This window comes from Pteropus medius, unplaced genomic scaffold (assembly GCF_902729225.1).
Source record: "Pteropus medius unplaced genomic scaffold, Ma_sr-lr_union100, whole genome shotgun sequence".
Lineage (NCBI taxonomy): Eukaryota > Metazoa > Chordata > Mammalia > Chiroptera > Pteropodidae > Pteropus > Pteropus medius.
In genome coordinates, this window is record NW_024344433.1 from 2,536,925 (window position 1) to 2,555,306 (window position 18,382).

General features: G+C 48.9%; 1 protein-coding gene across 11 annotated transcripts in view; it reads right to left on the reverse strand.

The window, feature by feature from the left end:
• The window catches only part of BCL2L11 (BCL2 like 11), a 38,584-nt gene that overhangs the window by 13,122 nt on the left and 7,080 nt on the right, over window positions 1-18,382 (reverse strand). For 5 of the 11 annotated variants that reach the window (XM_039872599.1, XM_039872592.1, XM_039872598.1 and 2 more), the window contains exon 2: window positions 17,815-18,209. In XM_039872599.1, the coding sequence (XP_039728533.1) occupies window positions 17,815-18,196 (382 nt within the window). In that variant the 5' untranslated portion in view covers window positions 18,197-18,209. Of the gene's footprint in view, window positions 1-5,418; window positions 5,912-17,814; window positions 18,210-18,382 lie in introns of those variants that run through there. The other 6 variants (XM_039872594.1, XM_039872602.1, XM_039872596.1 and 3 more) reach the window with 5 other exon arrangements.

Consider the following 18,382-nt stretch of genomic DNA (forward strand, 5'->3'; position numbering starts at 1 on the left):
GGCCTGTCCTATGCTGGGGGCATGTGTGGAGGGGGCATTTTTCAAGGTGTGAGCTAATTAATATAGTTCTGCTTCAGCTACAGAACCATCTTCAAACCCAGAGGTCCCTAGTCCATGGCCTGTTAGGAACCAGGCCACACGAGGTGAGCAGCTGGCAAGTGAGGAAACGTCATCTGTATTTGCAGCCGCTCTCCAGTGCTAGATCACCGCCTCAGCTCCACCTCAGTTCATCAGGTGTTAGACGCTCATAGGAGCACCGGTCCCTGGTGCCACAAAGGTTGGGGACCGCTGCTCTAGCCCACATGGTTAGAGCTGGCCTCATATGGACGGACATCAGGTGACAGCTCCTGGGTGGCTTTACATTGGAGTAACCATTGGGTGCCTGAGTGTGGATCAGGCTGGGGCTTCAGGAAGGGGTCTCTGCAGCACCGCTGTCAGCGTGGGGACAAAAAGCTAGACACTCAGTGCACAGCGAGTACCATATCAGGCAGGCCAAATCTTCTGATTCCCCTGAACGCCCAGTGCTTAGCCCTGTGGTTACCAGGGACAGGGTTCAAAGTTCACGTCATGGGATTCACTGCCTCCCTTTGGACACTCAGCTGCCCCTGCTCTAGGGGGTGGGATGGGGGCTATGAAAAGCCATCTCCTGAGGTATGTGTGCTAGGGGTTGCTACATCACGGATGCACCTGCCACCACTGCAGTCTTGTCTGGGAGACAAGACTTGTCTGGGAGACAAGACTGGTGCAGCTCTGACTTCTGAGGGATGGTGGCCATTCGAGTCCCTGGAGTGGAGTGCGGAAGTGGAGAACAGACTAAGATGCATGGACACCCTTCACTCTGCACCGTCCTCACGTGCTCGGTAACAAGTACTGGGTGCAGTCAGATTTCAAAGGGACCAACAAGGATTGAGCTGTGAACCAACACGCATCTCAGAACTGAAAAAGGGTTTCTGTCCCCGAAGGGACACAGAATGTAAGGCTTCGAAGGAACAACTGCTTTGATTTTAAACATAACAAAAAACACTTGAGCAGGTAAGTGCATTGAGCAAAGGCTGTGGGGCTGGCATCTCGGAGCTGTCCCCCTTTGGCCCCTAGCAGAGCCTGATTTAACCAAAGCCACAAATGACCTTCCACAGGACCATTTCTTTGTAGGCTTGGAAGCCAGAGCTAAGCCAATTACTACTCCAAAAAATGTTACAGGAAGCACTGTCACTGCAGGTAACCATGTTCCCATGGAAACGTGAATTCTGGGATGCCTGTTCCGCCCCACAGTCTACTTCCCTGGGCGAGCGACTTCAGAAACATCTACCAACTCAGTTATCAACAGCCTGCAAGTAACCAGCCAGCCTGCCAAGGTGCCTCTGGGAAGCCCACCTGTGTGATAGGGCTGTGTCGCCTGCTCCAGGATTCCCAGTGACCACAGGGCGGAGGGCCACTGCTATCCCAAGAGGCTTCTCTGTAGACAGTTCACAGACTCAGCCCCAACTCGGCCGGTTCTGATGTCAGTGAGTCAGACTCCATTCCATCCATACTCCCACCCCACCCACCCAGCCTACTTTTCACTTGCACCGTTTTATTTTGGGGTAAATCCTCTATCCAGTCCACTGAGCCCCTGAATGAAAATGAAAGTGGTTAGAAGTGAAAGAGAGAGACTGGTTAGCACTGGTGCCTGTGTCTCCCCCAGTGCACGGTGTCCAGCCAAGGCAGCCCCGTGAATTCACATGGTGCTCGGTCAACAGCTGCGGGGACAGAATGCCACAGTCACAAAGCTAAGGGACGAAGCCAGGGCTTCTACGATCTTGTGATGCATCTGGATACCGCCTTATGTGGCCAAGAGTCAGAAGTCAAAACATGCAACTCTGATAAATTTCCAGGCTGACCACTGGGAACCGCCCACAAGGTGGGACAGAAGTCTAGGGATGAGCGTGTAGGGTGTGTCTCCTCTCCCACCACCACTGTCTCTCACAATAAACTGAGAACCTCCAGGCATTACGGCCTAGATGCTCATCCGCTATAGGGTGCCACTTCACCTGCGCATCCCACATACATGGTGATATATTTGCTAGAAGCCAGTGACATGCCAGGGGGCAAACTCAGACTCCGAGGACTAATGTCCAAGGACATATCTGGCTAACTCCTGCTCACCTCATGCCAGATGGAGACCTGAGCAGGAGCCTTTGTGTGATGATGTGTTGTGGCCCCTGGGGCAGCAGGGCACATTTTTCCCTAAGGCAACATAGTCCTTGCAGGGGACAGAACACTCCCTGCTCCCCCAACCCCAATCTTCATTCTGGCCCCTGGAGTAACAAGAACAGTCTATAATCCCTGTCAATGGTCATCCCTCTGGTCAATCAGTGAGGCTGCCACCACGTGCCCCAAACCTGGTCCTGAGCTAGCTCCTGTCGGATCTCCTTTACAAGAAGCCATGGAAGACCCTATAGCAGTACTCTGGTCCCCTCAGCGTGCTCCAGAATCATGCTGCCCTGGATGGAGTGAAGTGGGACACAGGACATGACCCTGTCCTTGCTTTCCGTCCACCACCCAGCCCCCTGGGTCTCCAGGACAGTTCAGCTCTATTCTGCCATTTTAGACCCCCGTCAGAGGCCTCCAGGGGACGTGACCGTGCCATGATATTGAAAACAAAAACAAAAACAAAACAAACTAAGTACAGTCAAATGAACAGCAACCCTGATTCTGCTTTCAGAGAGACACAAATCCCATAACTGTCTACCGGCAGGGTCCTATCCAGGCAGCTGATTTCATCATTTACCCCAGCAAAACCGTACAAAGCAAACACTATTTACAGATCTTTTAAAAGGAAATATGCGCCACATATGTTAATTCACTTAAGTTCATTTCTTAAATATTAAGTGTGAAAAAAACTGAAGTTACTAGCTTTTGGTAGCTATACGTTGTTCCTAGCCAAAAATCAGATCTTGGAGAGGAAATGAGAATTTAAACTACAAATACGAAAATTCCCGATTCCAGAGCAAGTGTGGCTTCCTGTATGAAACTCAACACTGGCAGCAGGAAACAGGTGACAAAAACTCCGAAGTTCACACTAAGGTGTTAAACAGTGCTGCATTTCACCCCAGGGACAGTGAAGACTGAGGCTTGGGGCAGGAATAGACCCGGCTATGTATTAGGCAGTTTTTAAATTAAAACCTGTAAACATCTACCAATTTTATTCATATAATTTAAACATATTATACACAAAGTTAACACACATACACGGTGAGTGGTGAACACACCAGCAGGATGAGACATCATGAAATCATCCCACTCAAAAACTTAAGATGACCTGAAAAAAACTAAATGCCTCTTTTGACCTCTAACTGTATAAAAGAGAAACAAACTTTACACCTCAATCCCAGACACTATTTTATACAATGACAAAGGTATAACCATCACGTTTGGACATTTACTGGTTTACGTACTCTTCTTAAAAGCATGTCTGCCGCGTTGGGCCAACTCCTCCTTAGAACACTCAAGGAGCCTGTGCATCCCAATCAAGCACACTCTCGCTGAGAGCGGGTAGCCCACATCTCAGGGACACGAGAACACAAGCCCACAGGCCTTTCTGGGAAACACAACAAAAGAAGAAGTAGCAAGAGGAAGGCGCTGCAGCAGCAGCTGGGCGCACAGTGGGAGGTCGCCCAGGTCAGCGGTCTGAGCCCAGTTCCCCCAGTGCCGTCTAGCCCATGCTAACCGGTCAGTCCTCCATCTAACATCCGTGCAGGTGGCAATTTTGAGGGAAGACCCTAGGCCCAGGCTGCAAACCACAGTGTCGCCTAAGAGACTGTGCTCGGTCCCCTACATGGGAAAAGAACGGCAGCTATAGCACCATCAGCACAGCATGAGCCTCATGTGCAGAGTCCTGTGCTGGCTGGCTGCTGGCTTCGAGGGTCACACATTACTGCTCCTCCCTGAGGCCCTCCAGGGGACACAGGGCTGCTGGCTCAGCTGTCCTGCGCAAAACGGACTAAAAAGGCCACTGTGCATAGCATACAGACAAAACAGGGCCATTCTAACACAGAGCCAGACCCCCTACAGTGCTCACACCTCCTCTGTGAGGACAGGATATTAGTCCCCAACCAGGTGGACGGTCACTAGGACCAAAAGTGCACTGGCCGCCTGCTGGAACCTTCCATCCCAATGGTTGCTCCACGCCATCGAGAGAGACCAGGAGAGAACAGAGCGATCCGGGAAGTGCTAGGTTCCCCTTGAGGACCACCCAGCTCCCCGAGGCGGGCCAACCCGCAGAGGGACTGCAGGTACCCGCACACCACATCAGGGCCCCGAATTCTAGCTAAACCTGCAAATGCTGTGATCCTGTGAGGCACCAAAGCGTTCTCTTTGGTCGGTGAGATGAGCCTGGCAGAATCGACACTGGGTGTGTGTGAGTCACAGATCCAAACAGTGCATGTCTTAACACAGGGCACACCCAGAGGCGGTGTACACACAAAAGAAGTGTGCACAGAGGGCGCAAGTGGAGGCAGCACACATGTGGAGATATACTTGGTGTTAAGAAATTCCTCAAGGGACTAAAACTAGACAGATGGGAGAAGGCGGCTTCTGGTCCTTCCTCCAGCACTCTCGTTCTACAGAAAACAGCTCACGTAACAAACCGAGGTTGGCACGTTTAGCTCATGAGAAACCCCTTCGGACATGTCTATAAGACACACAGGCCTCTCCCCTAGAGCAAGCACGTGTCCCAGAGTCCCGGGGGTTCACCAAGGCCCCCCACGGCTGACATCGCGGCGCCACATTCAGGGGGCAAACAGGTCCCAGAGCAGCCCAATGGTTGACAACGGTGCAGAATCGCGTCAGTGAGCAAACATACCCTCTTGGACCAAAGTGGCGGATTCCTCTTTTTTGTCAATTTTAGCTCCCAATGCATTTCAGCTGAAGAAGGGAAGCAAAGCCCGAGCTGAACCGTCAGGGCCGCACAGGGCACCGAGGCAGGGGCAAGCCCACTCCAACCCAGATGCCAACTGTCTCCTCTCTAACAATGACATGAAGTCCCAGCCTGGCAGCTACAGCCCACGCAGCCAATCGGCCCGTGTCTGCTGTGAGCCCACAAGGAGGTGAGATGAGGACCCAGTGACATGCAGGGGGTGTGCATCCCAACGCCTGCTCAGGGATGGCCCTCCACCAACATCAACCCACATCCGCCTGGGCAGATGGGAGGAAACAGCAAACCTGGGTTTCCCGCAGGACCCGGGTACCAACGCATCCTAAGCAAATACTTAAAACCATGAAGACCCTGCCTCTTACAGACGAGTTAGTCTCATCTAGCCGGGCTGTGTTTGGCACTGACAGGTGGCCTCCATGAGTCAGTCTCCTCAGCATGTGACAAGCTCCCAGGAAAGGTTCGCTCACTCAGAAGTAAAAACCACAATGTAAGTGCACAGTGGCCAGAGTGTAACTCCCTCCGGGAAAAGCTGTTTTAAATTCTTTATTTGGTTTGGGCAAGGAGTGCTTCTACTGTTGTCACTGAGCAGCCTCTGCCTCCACTGTGAAAACAGCTGCATTCCGTGATGGCAGGGAAACGTAGTTCACTGTGTCTTCCGTCTCCAGACCTCCCCTCCAAACACATGGCTTCAAGTGGAGTCCAGTTTCTGCCAGGCCAAGTGGGTGTGTCTCACCAGTGCTCTAACACCACCATCAGGTGGGGTGTGGGTTTCCAGGCATGGCTCCATAACCCAAAATGTCCCGCTGACGCCGAGGTTCTACTCAGGGTGACCTATAGCTAACTGGCAGTTGCAGGGTGACTGGGACCCCCTCCCCACCCCCGCCAGGCCGGTTTCTAGAAAAGCCTTTCTATTTTGCTTGTTTTGTGACCTGCAGGTTAGAATTGTGGTAGCGTTTCCAGATGAACCCCCTGTACTCCTGACACGACAGCTTCTTCCTGTGGGAAGCAGGAGAGAATATTCCATCACCGTCACATGCACTGATCCACTATGGCTGGGACAGGTCATTGAGGAGCAAGGAGGAATGAGTGAGTGAGACCCTACTGGATGCCTTCTATCCATGAGCTCGTGTGAGAAGCCTCCATGACCCTTGGAGGTAAGCACATTCCTCCTCACTTGATGGATGAGGACGCAGGTGCTCAGTGACTAACATCTGCCCAAGTGGCATGGAGGGATGCCAGGATTCCATCTAGACCCTGCCAGGAAGGTGGCCATAGTCCTGGGTGCTGAACCCACCTGGGACCCCTGTCAGATGGGGAAGCTTCAGTAAAATGCCCACTCTGCTAAATAAAAGTCAGACTCCCAAAGAGAAGATTAAGGGACTAATGTCCACCTGAGTCCTGGTGATGGCCAAAAGCCTGACCTCACCTGGATGCAATCTCTATTAACATAAAGGCTGTGGCAATTAACAGCGAGTCACACAAATGACATAGGTGCCACAGTGACGCTGCTGGGCATGCCACAAGTGAAGATGAAAATTAAAAAGCAAAATTTAAAATACGGTATATATCTACCAGATTTGTTCCATTAATAATATGCTATTTACAACAATTTTGCAAATAAAAGACGATACACAGAAAAAAACACCTGTAACCTGAGTGCAAAAAGATTCACTATGAACACTTTGATACGTTTTCCTTAACTTTCTGCTACACTCATAAACTTCTTGAACACTCACCCAATTGTTACGAACTAAATGTCTGTGTCCCCCGCAAACTCCTAGGTTGAAACTTAAACCCAGGTGCAATGACATCTGGAAGTGTGGGCTTCGGGGTAATCAGGCCATGGGGTGGAGCCCCAGGGTGGGGTCAGTGCCCTGATAAGAGGAGACAAGAGAGCCAGCACGTTCTTTCCATCCCGATGACACAGTGAGGAGGTCTGACCTCCAGCCACCTGAACTATGAGAGAAATGGCTTCAGCCCCCAGTCTGTGGTGATTTTGTTACAGCACAAATAGAGTGACCTCAGGTGACACCTACAACTCCGTAACCTTTTTAACATTAACATTATGCCAGGAGCATTTCCCAGTGTCACTATTCTTTTTAACATCATTAGGACAATGGCGCCATGGTCCATCATCACAGGAGTGGTAACTCAGCCATCTTCCCAGACCCGCGGGGCTGCCAATAGCTGGGTGGCCAGGATGAGGTGCTGTGCTGAGCACTCTTGTATATATGTCTGTGAGCAGGTTCTGAGCGCGGACACCAAGGACCCAGTTGGTGAGGACATAAAGGACAACATCAGGCCTGTATCAACAGGACCTGCGCAGAGAAAGAAAGCAGTCTTAGGGCACGTGTCCCAGCACAGGTCCCAGCCACCGAGAAGGACCAGAGGACACCAGAAGGTGAGAGAGGCTGGGAATCATCACGTGAGGGTTATATCAAGAATGTGAGGTGACCCAGCAAAGGAGGAATGGAGATGATCTATTCCTCCTTTGCGGGTGATGCTGGGGCGGGAAGAAGGATGATGTGCAGGGAGCCCTGTCCAGCATAGCATGGTGACTATGTACCAGGAGTGCCCAGTCCAAAGTCCTGTATCGGGCAGGCAAAAAGCGGGGCCTCAGGCTGGCCTTCACAAGAAGATGCCCATCCTCAAATCTAACAGCCCACACACAGCCCAGGGTGAAGCAAGATGAGCCCAGAGTGTACAGGCCCACCACACACAACTACACGCCTGCCATCCTCTTTAGTAAGATGTTCCCACAGCAAACACTGACAGGGTAACAACAACAGTAGGCTGCTTGGGGGCCCAGGGCCAGAGCCCCCCGTCTCCTTATCACTTACAATCACCCAGGACCAGGTGCTGCAGAGGCCCCGACGGGCACAAGGGACAAAGCCCCAGGGACAGCCTGTTCTTCCAGCCAAAGGACTGGTCCCATGGCAGAGGTGTCACTAGGCTAAGCAGGGTGCCCATACCCCGGCGATGGCTGATTAACTGCTGCTGGGGCCACTGCCCTCCATCCCTGGCCAGGGGGCATTGTTGCTCCACTTCCCAGTTCAGGTGGCATCAGCAGGGGCCCCCAGCAGCAAGCCAAGCCCACACTCCCTCTAGCATGTAAGGAGAGTGGAGGACCCCACCCAGCATTGGTGATGGAACAGTAGTGGGAGATGGGCTGACTGGCATAGACAGGGAGCCAACAGGAACTGAGCTTTACCCACCAGCCCCAGAAACAGGCCGAGCCAGTCCCTACCACCTCCTCTGCAGGTGTCAGCAGGGCCAGGGGTGGAGGGTACACATCTCAGCCAACAATGGGGCCACGGGGGGTCTAAACATGCACCCCACCCTGCTAAAGCAGGTAAAAGCTTTAGAACTGAAGATGTAATTAAAAACAGCCCTCACTAGATGTGCTCAACAGAGTGGAAGTGACAGAGGAGAGTCAGTGGGCATGTCACAGGACAGTCTACTGCCCCTGAATAGAGAGACCATGATGGAAACAAGCAGAGTCCAGGGGCCTGTGTGACCACAATGTTGTCCCCAAAGAGACAGGATGGGACTGAAAGGTGGTCAAAGATACAATGGCCAAAAGCTTCCCAAACTTGGCACAGAACAAACTGAAGAAGCTGAGTGAACTCCAAAAAGGATAAATCCAAAGAAATCCAAGACAAGACACATCATAATTAAACTTATGGAGACCAAAAGACAATGAAAAAATCTTGAAAGCAGCGGACAGAAATGATACATTACTTGCAGGGAAGCAACTGGGAGAAGCAGATTCTCATCTGAAACCCGGACCATCAGAGGAAGCAGCATGTTTTTCAAGCACTGAAAAAAATAAAATCACCCAACAGAAAAAAGTCTCCAGTGAATTCTATGCCCAGGGGAAATAACCTCTGGAATGAAGGGGAAATGAAGCCATTCTCGCAAAGGAGGACTGAGAGGGGTGCTGGCAGCAGGACGAGCACCATGAAATGACCAAAGTTCTCTGAACAGAACTGGCGACAGAAGCTCAGGACTCCAGAAAGGAAGGGACACTGGAGTGGGGAAACGTGGGAGTAAGTACAACAAACTAGCCCACTTCTCATGAGTTTAACTTACACTTGATGGTGGAATAAAAACGGAACACCCCCCGATATGATGGCTCAATGTATCTGCAGGAAATATTTAAGACAACTGTATTTGAGAAGTGGGGCAGGTGAAGGGACCAAGAAGGGAAGCAAGGTGTCCACACGGCGGCTGAAGTCACAGCACACTGACACTATTGATTCTAGTGGATGACAGAAAGTACCTAGAACCACCACTAAAAAAAAACAAACAAACCTATAAAGAACAATTCCTTTAAAAGCGCTATAAATAAAAATGACGGTTTCCTAAAAAAATGTTAATATAACACACAGTAAGGTTTAAAACAAAAAAGGAAACAGAAAGATAATAAAATGGCAGTGTTAAGCCCTAACATATCAATAATAATTACCTTAAATGTAAATGGTCTAAATACACCGTTTAAAAGACAAAGTTGGTGGGGTAAATAAAACAATATCTGAAGATACACTGCATAAAAACAACTTACTTCCAATAAAGTGTATGTAGGTTGGAAGTGAAAGGATGCAAGATACACCATGTAAACATTAGTACACCAATTTTTTTTTACAAAAAGGAGTGGCTATATTAATATCAGACAAAGTGGACTTTACAGCAATGATAAAGGGATCAATCTAACAGGAAGACAACAATTTTGAGCACCAAATGGCAGTGCCTCAAAATACATGAAGCAAAATCTGATTGATTTTAAAGAAAAAATAGACAAATCTACCATATAATAAACAGTTAGGGATTTCAACACCACTCTGTCAACAATTCACAGAACTGCTGGACAGAAAGCCAGCAAGAAGAACTGGGCGAGACACAGAAGAAGGAGCGAAAAGTGGCAGAAAAAATATCAATAACTGATACCAATTTACTGGTAGAAAGGAGGAGGGGTTTGAAATGACTTCTGATGAGAGTGAAAGGTGTCGAAGCAGGACTGCATCTGAACACCAAGAAGACAAGATGACCACAGAAGAAACACTTGACTAACACAGACAACGAAGACATGAAACTTAAACATTTTGATGGTTCATTCATCAGTTCAAATGCAGATGGCAGCCAAGAAACCAGGAGGCAGAGACTCCAATGGGCAACGAAGAAGGGTCTCTGAGGGCACGGATATGGCATCAGAGACTGAGGCCGTGACCACCCACACCCCCATCTTCCCAGTTCATAGTATAGACGTGAAAGCCAGACAGTGAAGAAGACCGACCGGAAAACATGGATTTATCTGAAATCTGGGGGAGAGCTCCACAGAGACCCCGGACCTTCAGAAAGAGGAACCAGTGGGTCCTGGAGCAAGCTAAGCCTGAGACATCACTGGAGGCAAATGACAAAACTGCACTATACTGCTTCAGACACATCGTGACAAGACAGGGTTCTCTGGGAAAGACGATAATGCAGGAAAACAGAAGACAGCAGGGAAAGAGGAAGACCAAACAGGACTGGGCCGACTCCCTAAGAGAAGCTACAAGCTGAGTCTGCAGGAGCTGAGCAAGGCTGCTGGGGACAGGACACTGTGATGGCACTCACTCATGGGGTCACCTTCAATGGCACTCACACACACAATGTGTGAAGAGTCACCCTGACCAAGTAGGCTATACCCTAGGCACGCAACGTAATTAACAAAGAAAATCAAACAATACAACACACCTTCATCAACAGGTTCATGTAGGAAACTCATATGACTCTATCAATTCCTACACAACAAACACTTTATAAAACAGCCCTTCCATCCATGATAACTCTCAGCAATGAACAAAGAGGAACTGCATTTTTTAAAGAGCACCTACGAAGCACCTATGGTAACGTCGGACCTAATGGTTACAGACAGAAAGCTTTCCCCCTCAACCAGGAGAAAGGCAAGGATGCCTGCTCTCACCACTCAACACAGTGCTGAAAGTTCCAGTCAGTGCAACGAGGCAAGAAAAAGAAATGATGCTGCCAATCAGAAAAGAAGAAATAAATCCACCATCTGCGGGCTGCATGACTGTTGAGAACGGACTCCCAAGAAAATCATTAAAAACAAACAAACCTTTAGAATTAATGAGTTCAGCAAGGCTGCAGGATACCAGATCAACACACAAAAATGAACTGCATTTCCATATACTAAAAATGAACGACTGAAATGGAAATGAGACGTACAATACCATTAATAATTGCTCTAAAGTAAATGAAATCCAGTGAAAAACATGTGCGAGAGCTTTATGTTGAAAATGATAAAACTAAAAAAAAAAAAAAAAAGAGTCAAGACTTGAATAGACCTGTCTGTTTATGGACTGGAAAACACAACAGAGTGAAGTACATATTCTCTCCCAAGTTAGTCTATAGCTTAACACAGTTCCTGTCAAAACCCCAATAGGGTTTTCTGAAGGCACAGACAAGCTTATTCTAAAATATATGTGAAAAGGCACAGGACCTAGGCTAAAACAATTTTTTGGGGGAAAAAAAAAATAGAATCTGAAGAATCACTCCATCCACCTAAATGGCCTAGCATGTGACTCTAGCAATGATGGTAGTGTGGTGTTGGCGGGTAGACACCTCGTTCAGCAGAGTACAGAACAGCACTGGAAACAGGCCCAAACTCAGTTGACAAAGGTACAAAAGCAGTTACATGGAAAGGGGGTCAACTTTTCAACTGATAGTGCTGAAAAGAATAGACATAGATCTGAACCTTGCCCCTCACACACAAATTAACCCTCACATGCCCAGCCAGAAAACTTAGGAAAAAGAAAAAACAAGGCGAATCCTTTGGGACCTGGGGCTTGATGTAGGATTCTGAGACACCAAACATGTGACTCATAAAAGAGAAACCCATATAGAGAGTGAAAATACAAGCTTGGGAGAAAACATGTGTGAATCACGTATCTAACAAAGACTTTGAATGTGAACACACAAAAGCCCTCAAAACTCAAAGGAGTGAAAAATCCAAACATCACAATCAGACAACTAGCAAGACACGAACGGCCATTTCACGGAGGACACGGATACAAACAAACATGAAAAGTACTCATCGTTAGCCCTGGGGAGTGCCAGTTACAACTACAAGGGGACATCATCACGCGTGTATCATTGACTACAATAAAAGCTAGCAGTCACATTCAGTGCTGATGTGGAGAAGCCAGGTCTTGCACACTGCTGGCGGGAATGTGACAAGAACAGCCACTCTGGCGCACAGGGCAGTGGGTCATTAAAAAATGGAACTATTGCGCAAGCCAACAATCATACTTCCAGGCATCTACCCCAAGGGATGACACCGCTGTTCACACAACAGAGCTGTTCACAGCTCACGCCCTGTGGGAGCCACAGTTGCCAGTCACCGGACAGAGACCTCACCAACAAGTCTGTGCACCTCGCCTCTGATTGGCCACTGCCTGAAGACAGAGCAAGGGACAGTATGTGGCATGCAGCGTGAGCCAGCAAACCCACCCCAAGGGCCAGCTGTGTCAGGTCACTGCAAACAGGTGTCCTTCAACAGACCACGGTGTCCTTCAGTAGTGACGCCACAGTGCAAACACACTGTAGAGCAGCACACAGCAAGGAGCACCAAGCAAGGCCAGACGCATAGTCAGGCGGGGGTCACCAGGAAGCATGCGGAATGAAGAGGGAGCCCCAAAAGGTCACACATGGTGCGATGCTATTTCTGCAGCATGTGTGAAATGACAAATGTACAAAGTACAACAGGTGACACAGGTCAAGGATCAGGGAGTGGAGGTGGCTATGGCTGTGAAAAAGGCAGCCTGCGAGTAGAGCTGCTCTGTATGACTGTGGTGACGACACAGGCCCACACGTGACACAACTGCACAGAAGCAAGCACACACACACACACATGGAGTGCACATGGAACCTCTGAAACCTGAGCAAGGTGGCTGGACACCATCAACATCATTTGCTGATTGCGACCTTGCCCTATCACACAAAGCGTTGCCACTGGGGGAGCCAAGTGACAGCTACACAGGATCTCTCTGCATGACCTCTTACAACTGCATATAAATCATATATATAATCATCTCAACAGTGTTTCTTAAAAAGATATAAAATTAAAAGTCTAGACAGCTATCAATCAGTAAATTTTGTTTGGAACCAGGAAAGAAAATTTTTTTCTTTCGTCACTCTCTAACCCCATTCAGGACCTACGAACTACACTTGTCTGCCTTGGTGTCCCAACTGCTGAAGGCTAGGACCAGGTTGTCACAAGTAAGACCATCACTGTTGCCCAGCCCAGGCGGCCTCGAGGTGGCCAACCACTGGCTTCCCATTTTCAAACCCGCGCGTACTGCAAGCCTGAAAAGGTGACACAGAACTGACACCCGAGGGCAGCCAGCTACACAGCTCACGGATATTTAAGAGGCTTACAAGACGGGGTGAATTGCCTTCCTAACCCCAAGTCCACAGCAACCCAAAGATTAAGTGCTACGGAACGATGTGTCCCCAGTGGGAAGAACAGTGTCTGGTGCCACCGCACAGGTGCCGGTCATGGGCCTCTTCTGACATTTTTCTAGTAGCCACACTTAAAATTTTAAGTAAAAAGAAACAGGTAAAATTAAGATCAAAAATATATTTAACGGTGAACAAACACAAGAAAAGATACTCAACATACTGACTGTGAGGGAAACACAAATCGAAACCACCAGCTCGCGCCCACCAGGATGGCCACCTTCAGGAAAAAGAGAAAGAAAACAGAACACAGTAGTGCTGGTGAGGACGTGGGGGAAAGGGAGCCTCATGCCTGCTGGTGGGACTGCAAACTGGTGCGGCCGCTGTGGACAACAGTGTGGAGGGTGCTCAGAAAGTTAAGACGAGAGCTACCACATGGCCCAGAAGCCCCACTTCTCGGTGTTTCTCTGAAAAGAATGAAGCCCCCATCTTGGAGAGGCATCTGCACTCCTGTGCTCACTGTAGCATTATTTACAACAGTCGAGACATGGATATGGCCTAAGTGTCTGTGTGAAGTGAATGGGTGAAGATGTGTGTATACACACACTAAGGAACGTTGTCTTAAAAAAGAAAAATGTTCTGACACTTATTGCAACATGGATGAACCTTTAAGACACTATGCTGAGTGAAATAAGTCACTCCCAGGACAAACGCTGTGTGATTCCGCTTACATGCGGTCCCCAAATATTCCAGATCAGAGACGCAGACAAAACATGCAGGGTGCTGGGAGCTGGGGGGCTGCTGTTCGATGGGTGCAGTTTCAGTTTTACAAGATGGAAAAGTTCGAGGAACTGGCCGCACAGCATTTAACTGTATTTAACACAACTCAACTGTAAAACGGTTATAAACGGTTAAGATGGTCGATTTCACGTTATGAGTTTTTTACCATAATAAAAAATGTATTTTTAATTTCACTCAATATATTCAAAATACCCCAGAGCACATAACTCATTTGAAGCAACTGGGATACTCTACCCCCTTGTCTACATCCTAAGCCTTAAACTCCCCCAATCCCCCACCCATGCGGCCCGACAGTGATGGCTCGTCTAAGCTGCAGGAGCCCCACCTGAAGTCCCAATGCCACTGTGGCTTCCCTAAGAAGCCTGTGCTGAGCTAGACCTCACCTGTCACCCCGTGAAACGCACCTTATGGCTAGATCCAAACGAACTACTGGAGAGTGGAGCGGTCTTTCTCTTGCTACCAGATGTTTATGGCAGCTCTGGAAGGGCTAATGGGCAAAGCTTGAATGACCAAGAGTCTCCGGCATCTCCTCTTCATCGAGCCCTCTCACTGGGATTCACAGGCCATCATGCATCCCCACAGAGAGCTCAGAGCCTGAAGGACTGGCTCCGAGGGTACGTACCCAAGATGGTGAGGGACACAAAGCCTACAACTAGCTCCCACCTGGGAACCTGACGTGGCACGGACAAGCACAAAGTCCAAGTCACTTACCAAAATGACACGTGGGGTTAATAATGACTGAATTTCTCACACTCCCCTGCCATGGCACTGGCTGCACCTTCAAGTGTGACTCCACGGCATTTCGTAGAGTTCGGGTTAAAAACACATCCGGCCTAAGCGTACTTACCTGGACCAGCACTCGGCCAGCCAACAGTGCCAGTGGTTCCGACGGAAACCATTAGGTCTTCCCTAGGGGCCATCTGCCCACTCCGTCCCCCCGGGGCACCAGGGGACTAATCTTGAGGTGAAAAGGCAGTCACCTCTCACCGACAAATGTAACACTCTTCGAATGCACCATGGAAAAATCAGGGCTGTAGAGCAAAAATGAAACATTCCAGGTGCGGACACCAAGCTGCCAGGAGACCATTCCACACAGAAGGTGCTCAGTGGGGCAGAGTGTAGGATGACACCTGCCGCACTGTTCTCTATCCCAGTCTCTGAGCAGAAACCGGCTGGATGAAGGCGCCCTGGCTGAGGTGGAACCCCTTCCCAGCCTCCACCCCTGCCTCACCTCAGAGACCACAAAGACTTCTGTGAAAATGCATTCTGCAACAAGCTATCGAAAGCTCCACTGACAACCTTAAAGGCTGAGTAAGAAATACCAAACACGGACAAAAGGGGAAGGGGCTGAATCCACCGAGTCAGCACATTTCAGGCCCTGAACTAGCTGCCCAACAGCCAGGAAGAGCTTCATGAACAGACAAACGTTCCCTTTCTACCCCACTCACATCTGAGGAGCCTTTCCACCCGCTAGGGTCCCTGCTGTCCCCACCCCAGCTCAGCCTCACCCCAAGCAATATCCCAAGACCTAATTCTGAAACTTACCTGGGTACATTAACTTCAGACACACTGCTTACAACTCGTCACTTAATCCTCTGCGCTCGGTGATCACACTCACCTACTGAAATGTAGTTGATGCCATAAAATCACACCTCAGGCCCCATTACTAAGCTTCACAGACATAACCATAACTTTGCTTAATCATTTAGATGTGATCGTTAAAGCTCTACACCTGTCATCTCAAGTAACAGTGTCCTACACCTTATAATTAGCTGGCTACAGAGTGTGTCACCTGCCCTTACTTTAAAAACACACTTGCTCACCCACTGAACTTGATCACAGGGAAGGGACTATTTCAGTGCATTAAACCACCACCTGCAGAGACTAGGTTGTGGTCTGCACTGAAAAACCCTGATGCTTCCCAAGGCTCCTCATACACTCAGATTTCTAAACACACACACACCATGAGCCCTGTTACTCAATGGGCAGGAAGGCTGTGGGTTCACTCAGCATCATGTTCAGGAGCAGAAAAACATTTGCAGGAGGTGGAGCAACAGTGGCAACTACAGTAACAGCATTGATAAAATTCCCAGCTCCTTTCCCTAAGTGCACAGTCACAGAGAAGATGGCACGTCACCTGTGCCTGCACAGGTGATGGCGGGACGTGCCGCACATCACTTCATGCACGTGGATTCAGCCCAGTGCTTGGCAAATTTGAGCTCCGCTTTTTAACTTTCTGGGATTCCTTCCCCTGCCCCCTGAATATTTTCGTTCTGCAGTTAGTTGACTCCTTGGTTTGAAATCTGTGATACGGAGAGCCGACTGTGTCTCTCACCATTTAGGATACATGGAGCCACACAGCTGCTGGAGTTTCTGTCACTCCAGCCTGCCATGTCCCAGGCGCTCCCAACCTCAAACAAGTAACTGACTTTCTGAAGTTCTTTCTCTGTGACATGGGGACAGACCTGCAGCTGTCACCTTATTGAAAGTAATGGAGACAGACCTCTACAGAATTTACAAATGCAAGATTTGTCACTGTGTTCCAGCAGTTAAGTGTCTCCTATGGTGACTACGTGTCATCTACATTTAACTGGAATCAATACTGGATTTTTTAATCAGTAATGCTATCTTGCCGGTTAACGCAGAAAGGGCTAATCCAGGGTGGTGGTAAACGAGAACCTGCTGGACTTTGATGGGGACACAGGCCTTTCCTATGAGGTAGAAACGTGGCATGAACCCACATGCTCACCCCCTCACTGCCCATACTTAAAAGTCACATGCCAGAGGATTGAGGGTCTAATCAAGTCTGCAGATATTTTTGTTTGGCTCATACACTTGTTTTCAATGTTCTAAATTAGTTGCCAGTATTTGAACATCAGGACATTTGGCATCAAAATCTCCCCTGTTATCTTGCAATACAAGGAAACCCACCACTCGGCAACCACACCCCACAAGCTGCAGCTGGGGGCAGCCCCAATTTGGAAGGGGCAGATGCTCTCCATTTACCCTAATCCCCCTTCCCCCAGTCAGCTCCTTCACTAACAGTACTGCCAGGTGTTCAGACCCTAAAACTGCCCTTAATCCCTGTAAGAAAGATCCATAGCCTAGGCTCATCAGGACAGTGTCCAAGTTCTCTAAGCAAACAAAATAAGCCCAATGAAGAATGAGTTTAGAAAAAAAACCACGCTTGTGCCACTATGTTGGCACTGCCTATGTAAACAAGTTCATTTTTTTAAGTCACTTTTGGACTTGAGTTACTTGTCTCATCTCTTCCTTCACACTTCCAGTTATGTTAAGCTCCCTGCTGTAATCGACCAAGTCCCTTCCAAGTGGAATATCATTAATAAGTAAACCTAGCGGTGAGAACAAGCCATGTCACACACTTAACAAGGCAGCAAGACTCCAGCTTTGCTGCCTAATAAAGCTGATGCTTGGACCTCAAAACTTATCGCTGGCACAAAACGTGGTGATATATGTTTTTGAAATGTTGGTTTGATGTTTTATTGAACACATCCTGCATTCCCACCAAAATATAGAATTACTCAGTGACAGGATTCTAAAAGTGGCTGCAGATGCTACGTGCAGCCTTTGGGCACATCACCAAGCCAGCACGGTGCAGGCCCCTTCCCGGAGAGGCTTACCCATCGCACTGAGATAGTGGTTCAAGGCCTGGCACGGAGGACTCGGCGTTTGTGTTGATTTGTCACAACTCATGGGTGCAGGGCTCCTGTCTGTGTCAAAAGAGAAATACCCACTGGAGGACCGTGACAGCAGGGAGCATCTTCTCACAAAGATGAAGAGTGGGGATCTGGTAGCAAAAGGCCCAGGGCTGGCCGTCGGGGCCAGCGGGCCCTGAGGGCTGCCGTGGGGGCAGCGGTCCCCTTCGCCTTCAAGGTTACCTTGCGGCTCTATCTGCACAGAGGCAGGGGCCCCAGGCCTGAGTTGAGGAGGCCGGGCAGCGGGCTCCAATTGTCCACCTTCTCTTTCACATTCAGAACTTACATCGGAAGGTTGCTTCGCCATTTGGTCTTTTTTTCTGCAAGAAAAATAAAAATTAAGATTACCTTAAGGAAAAAAATAATCACAAGTAACTAGATTGTCACCTACTTGTTAAAAATCAACGCCAAAAACTTTAACAGTAAGTCATGACTACGTATGTTTCTGACAATCTTCCCCAAAAGAATAAAAACAAATCCAAAACGCCAAAGG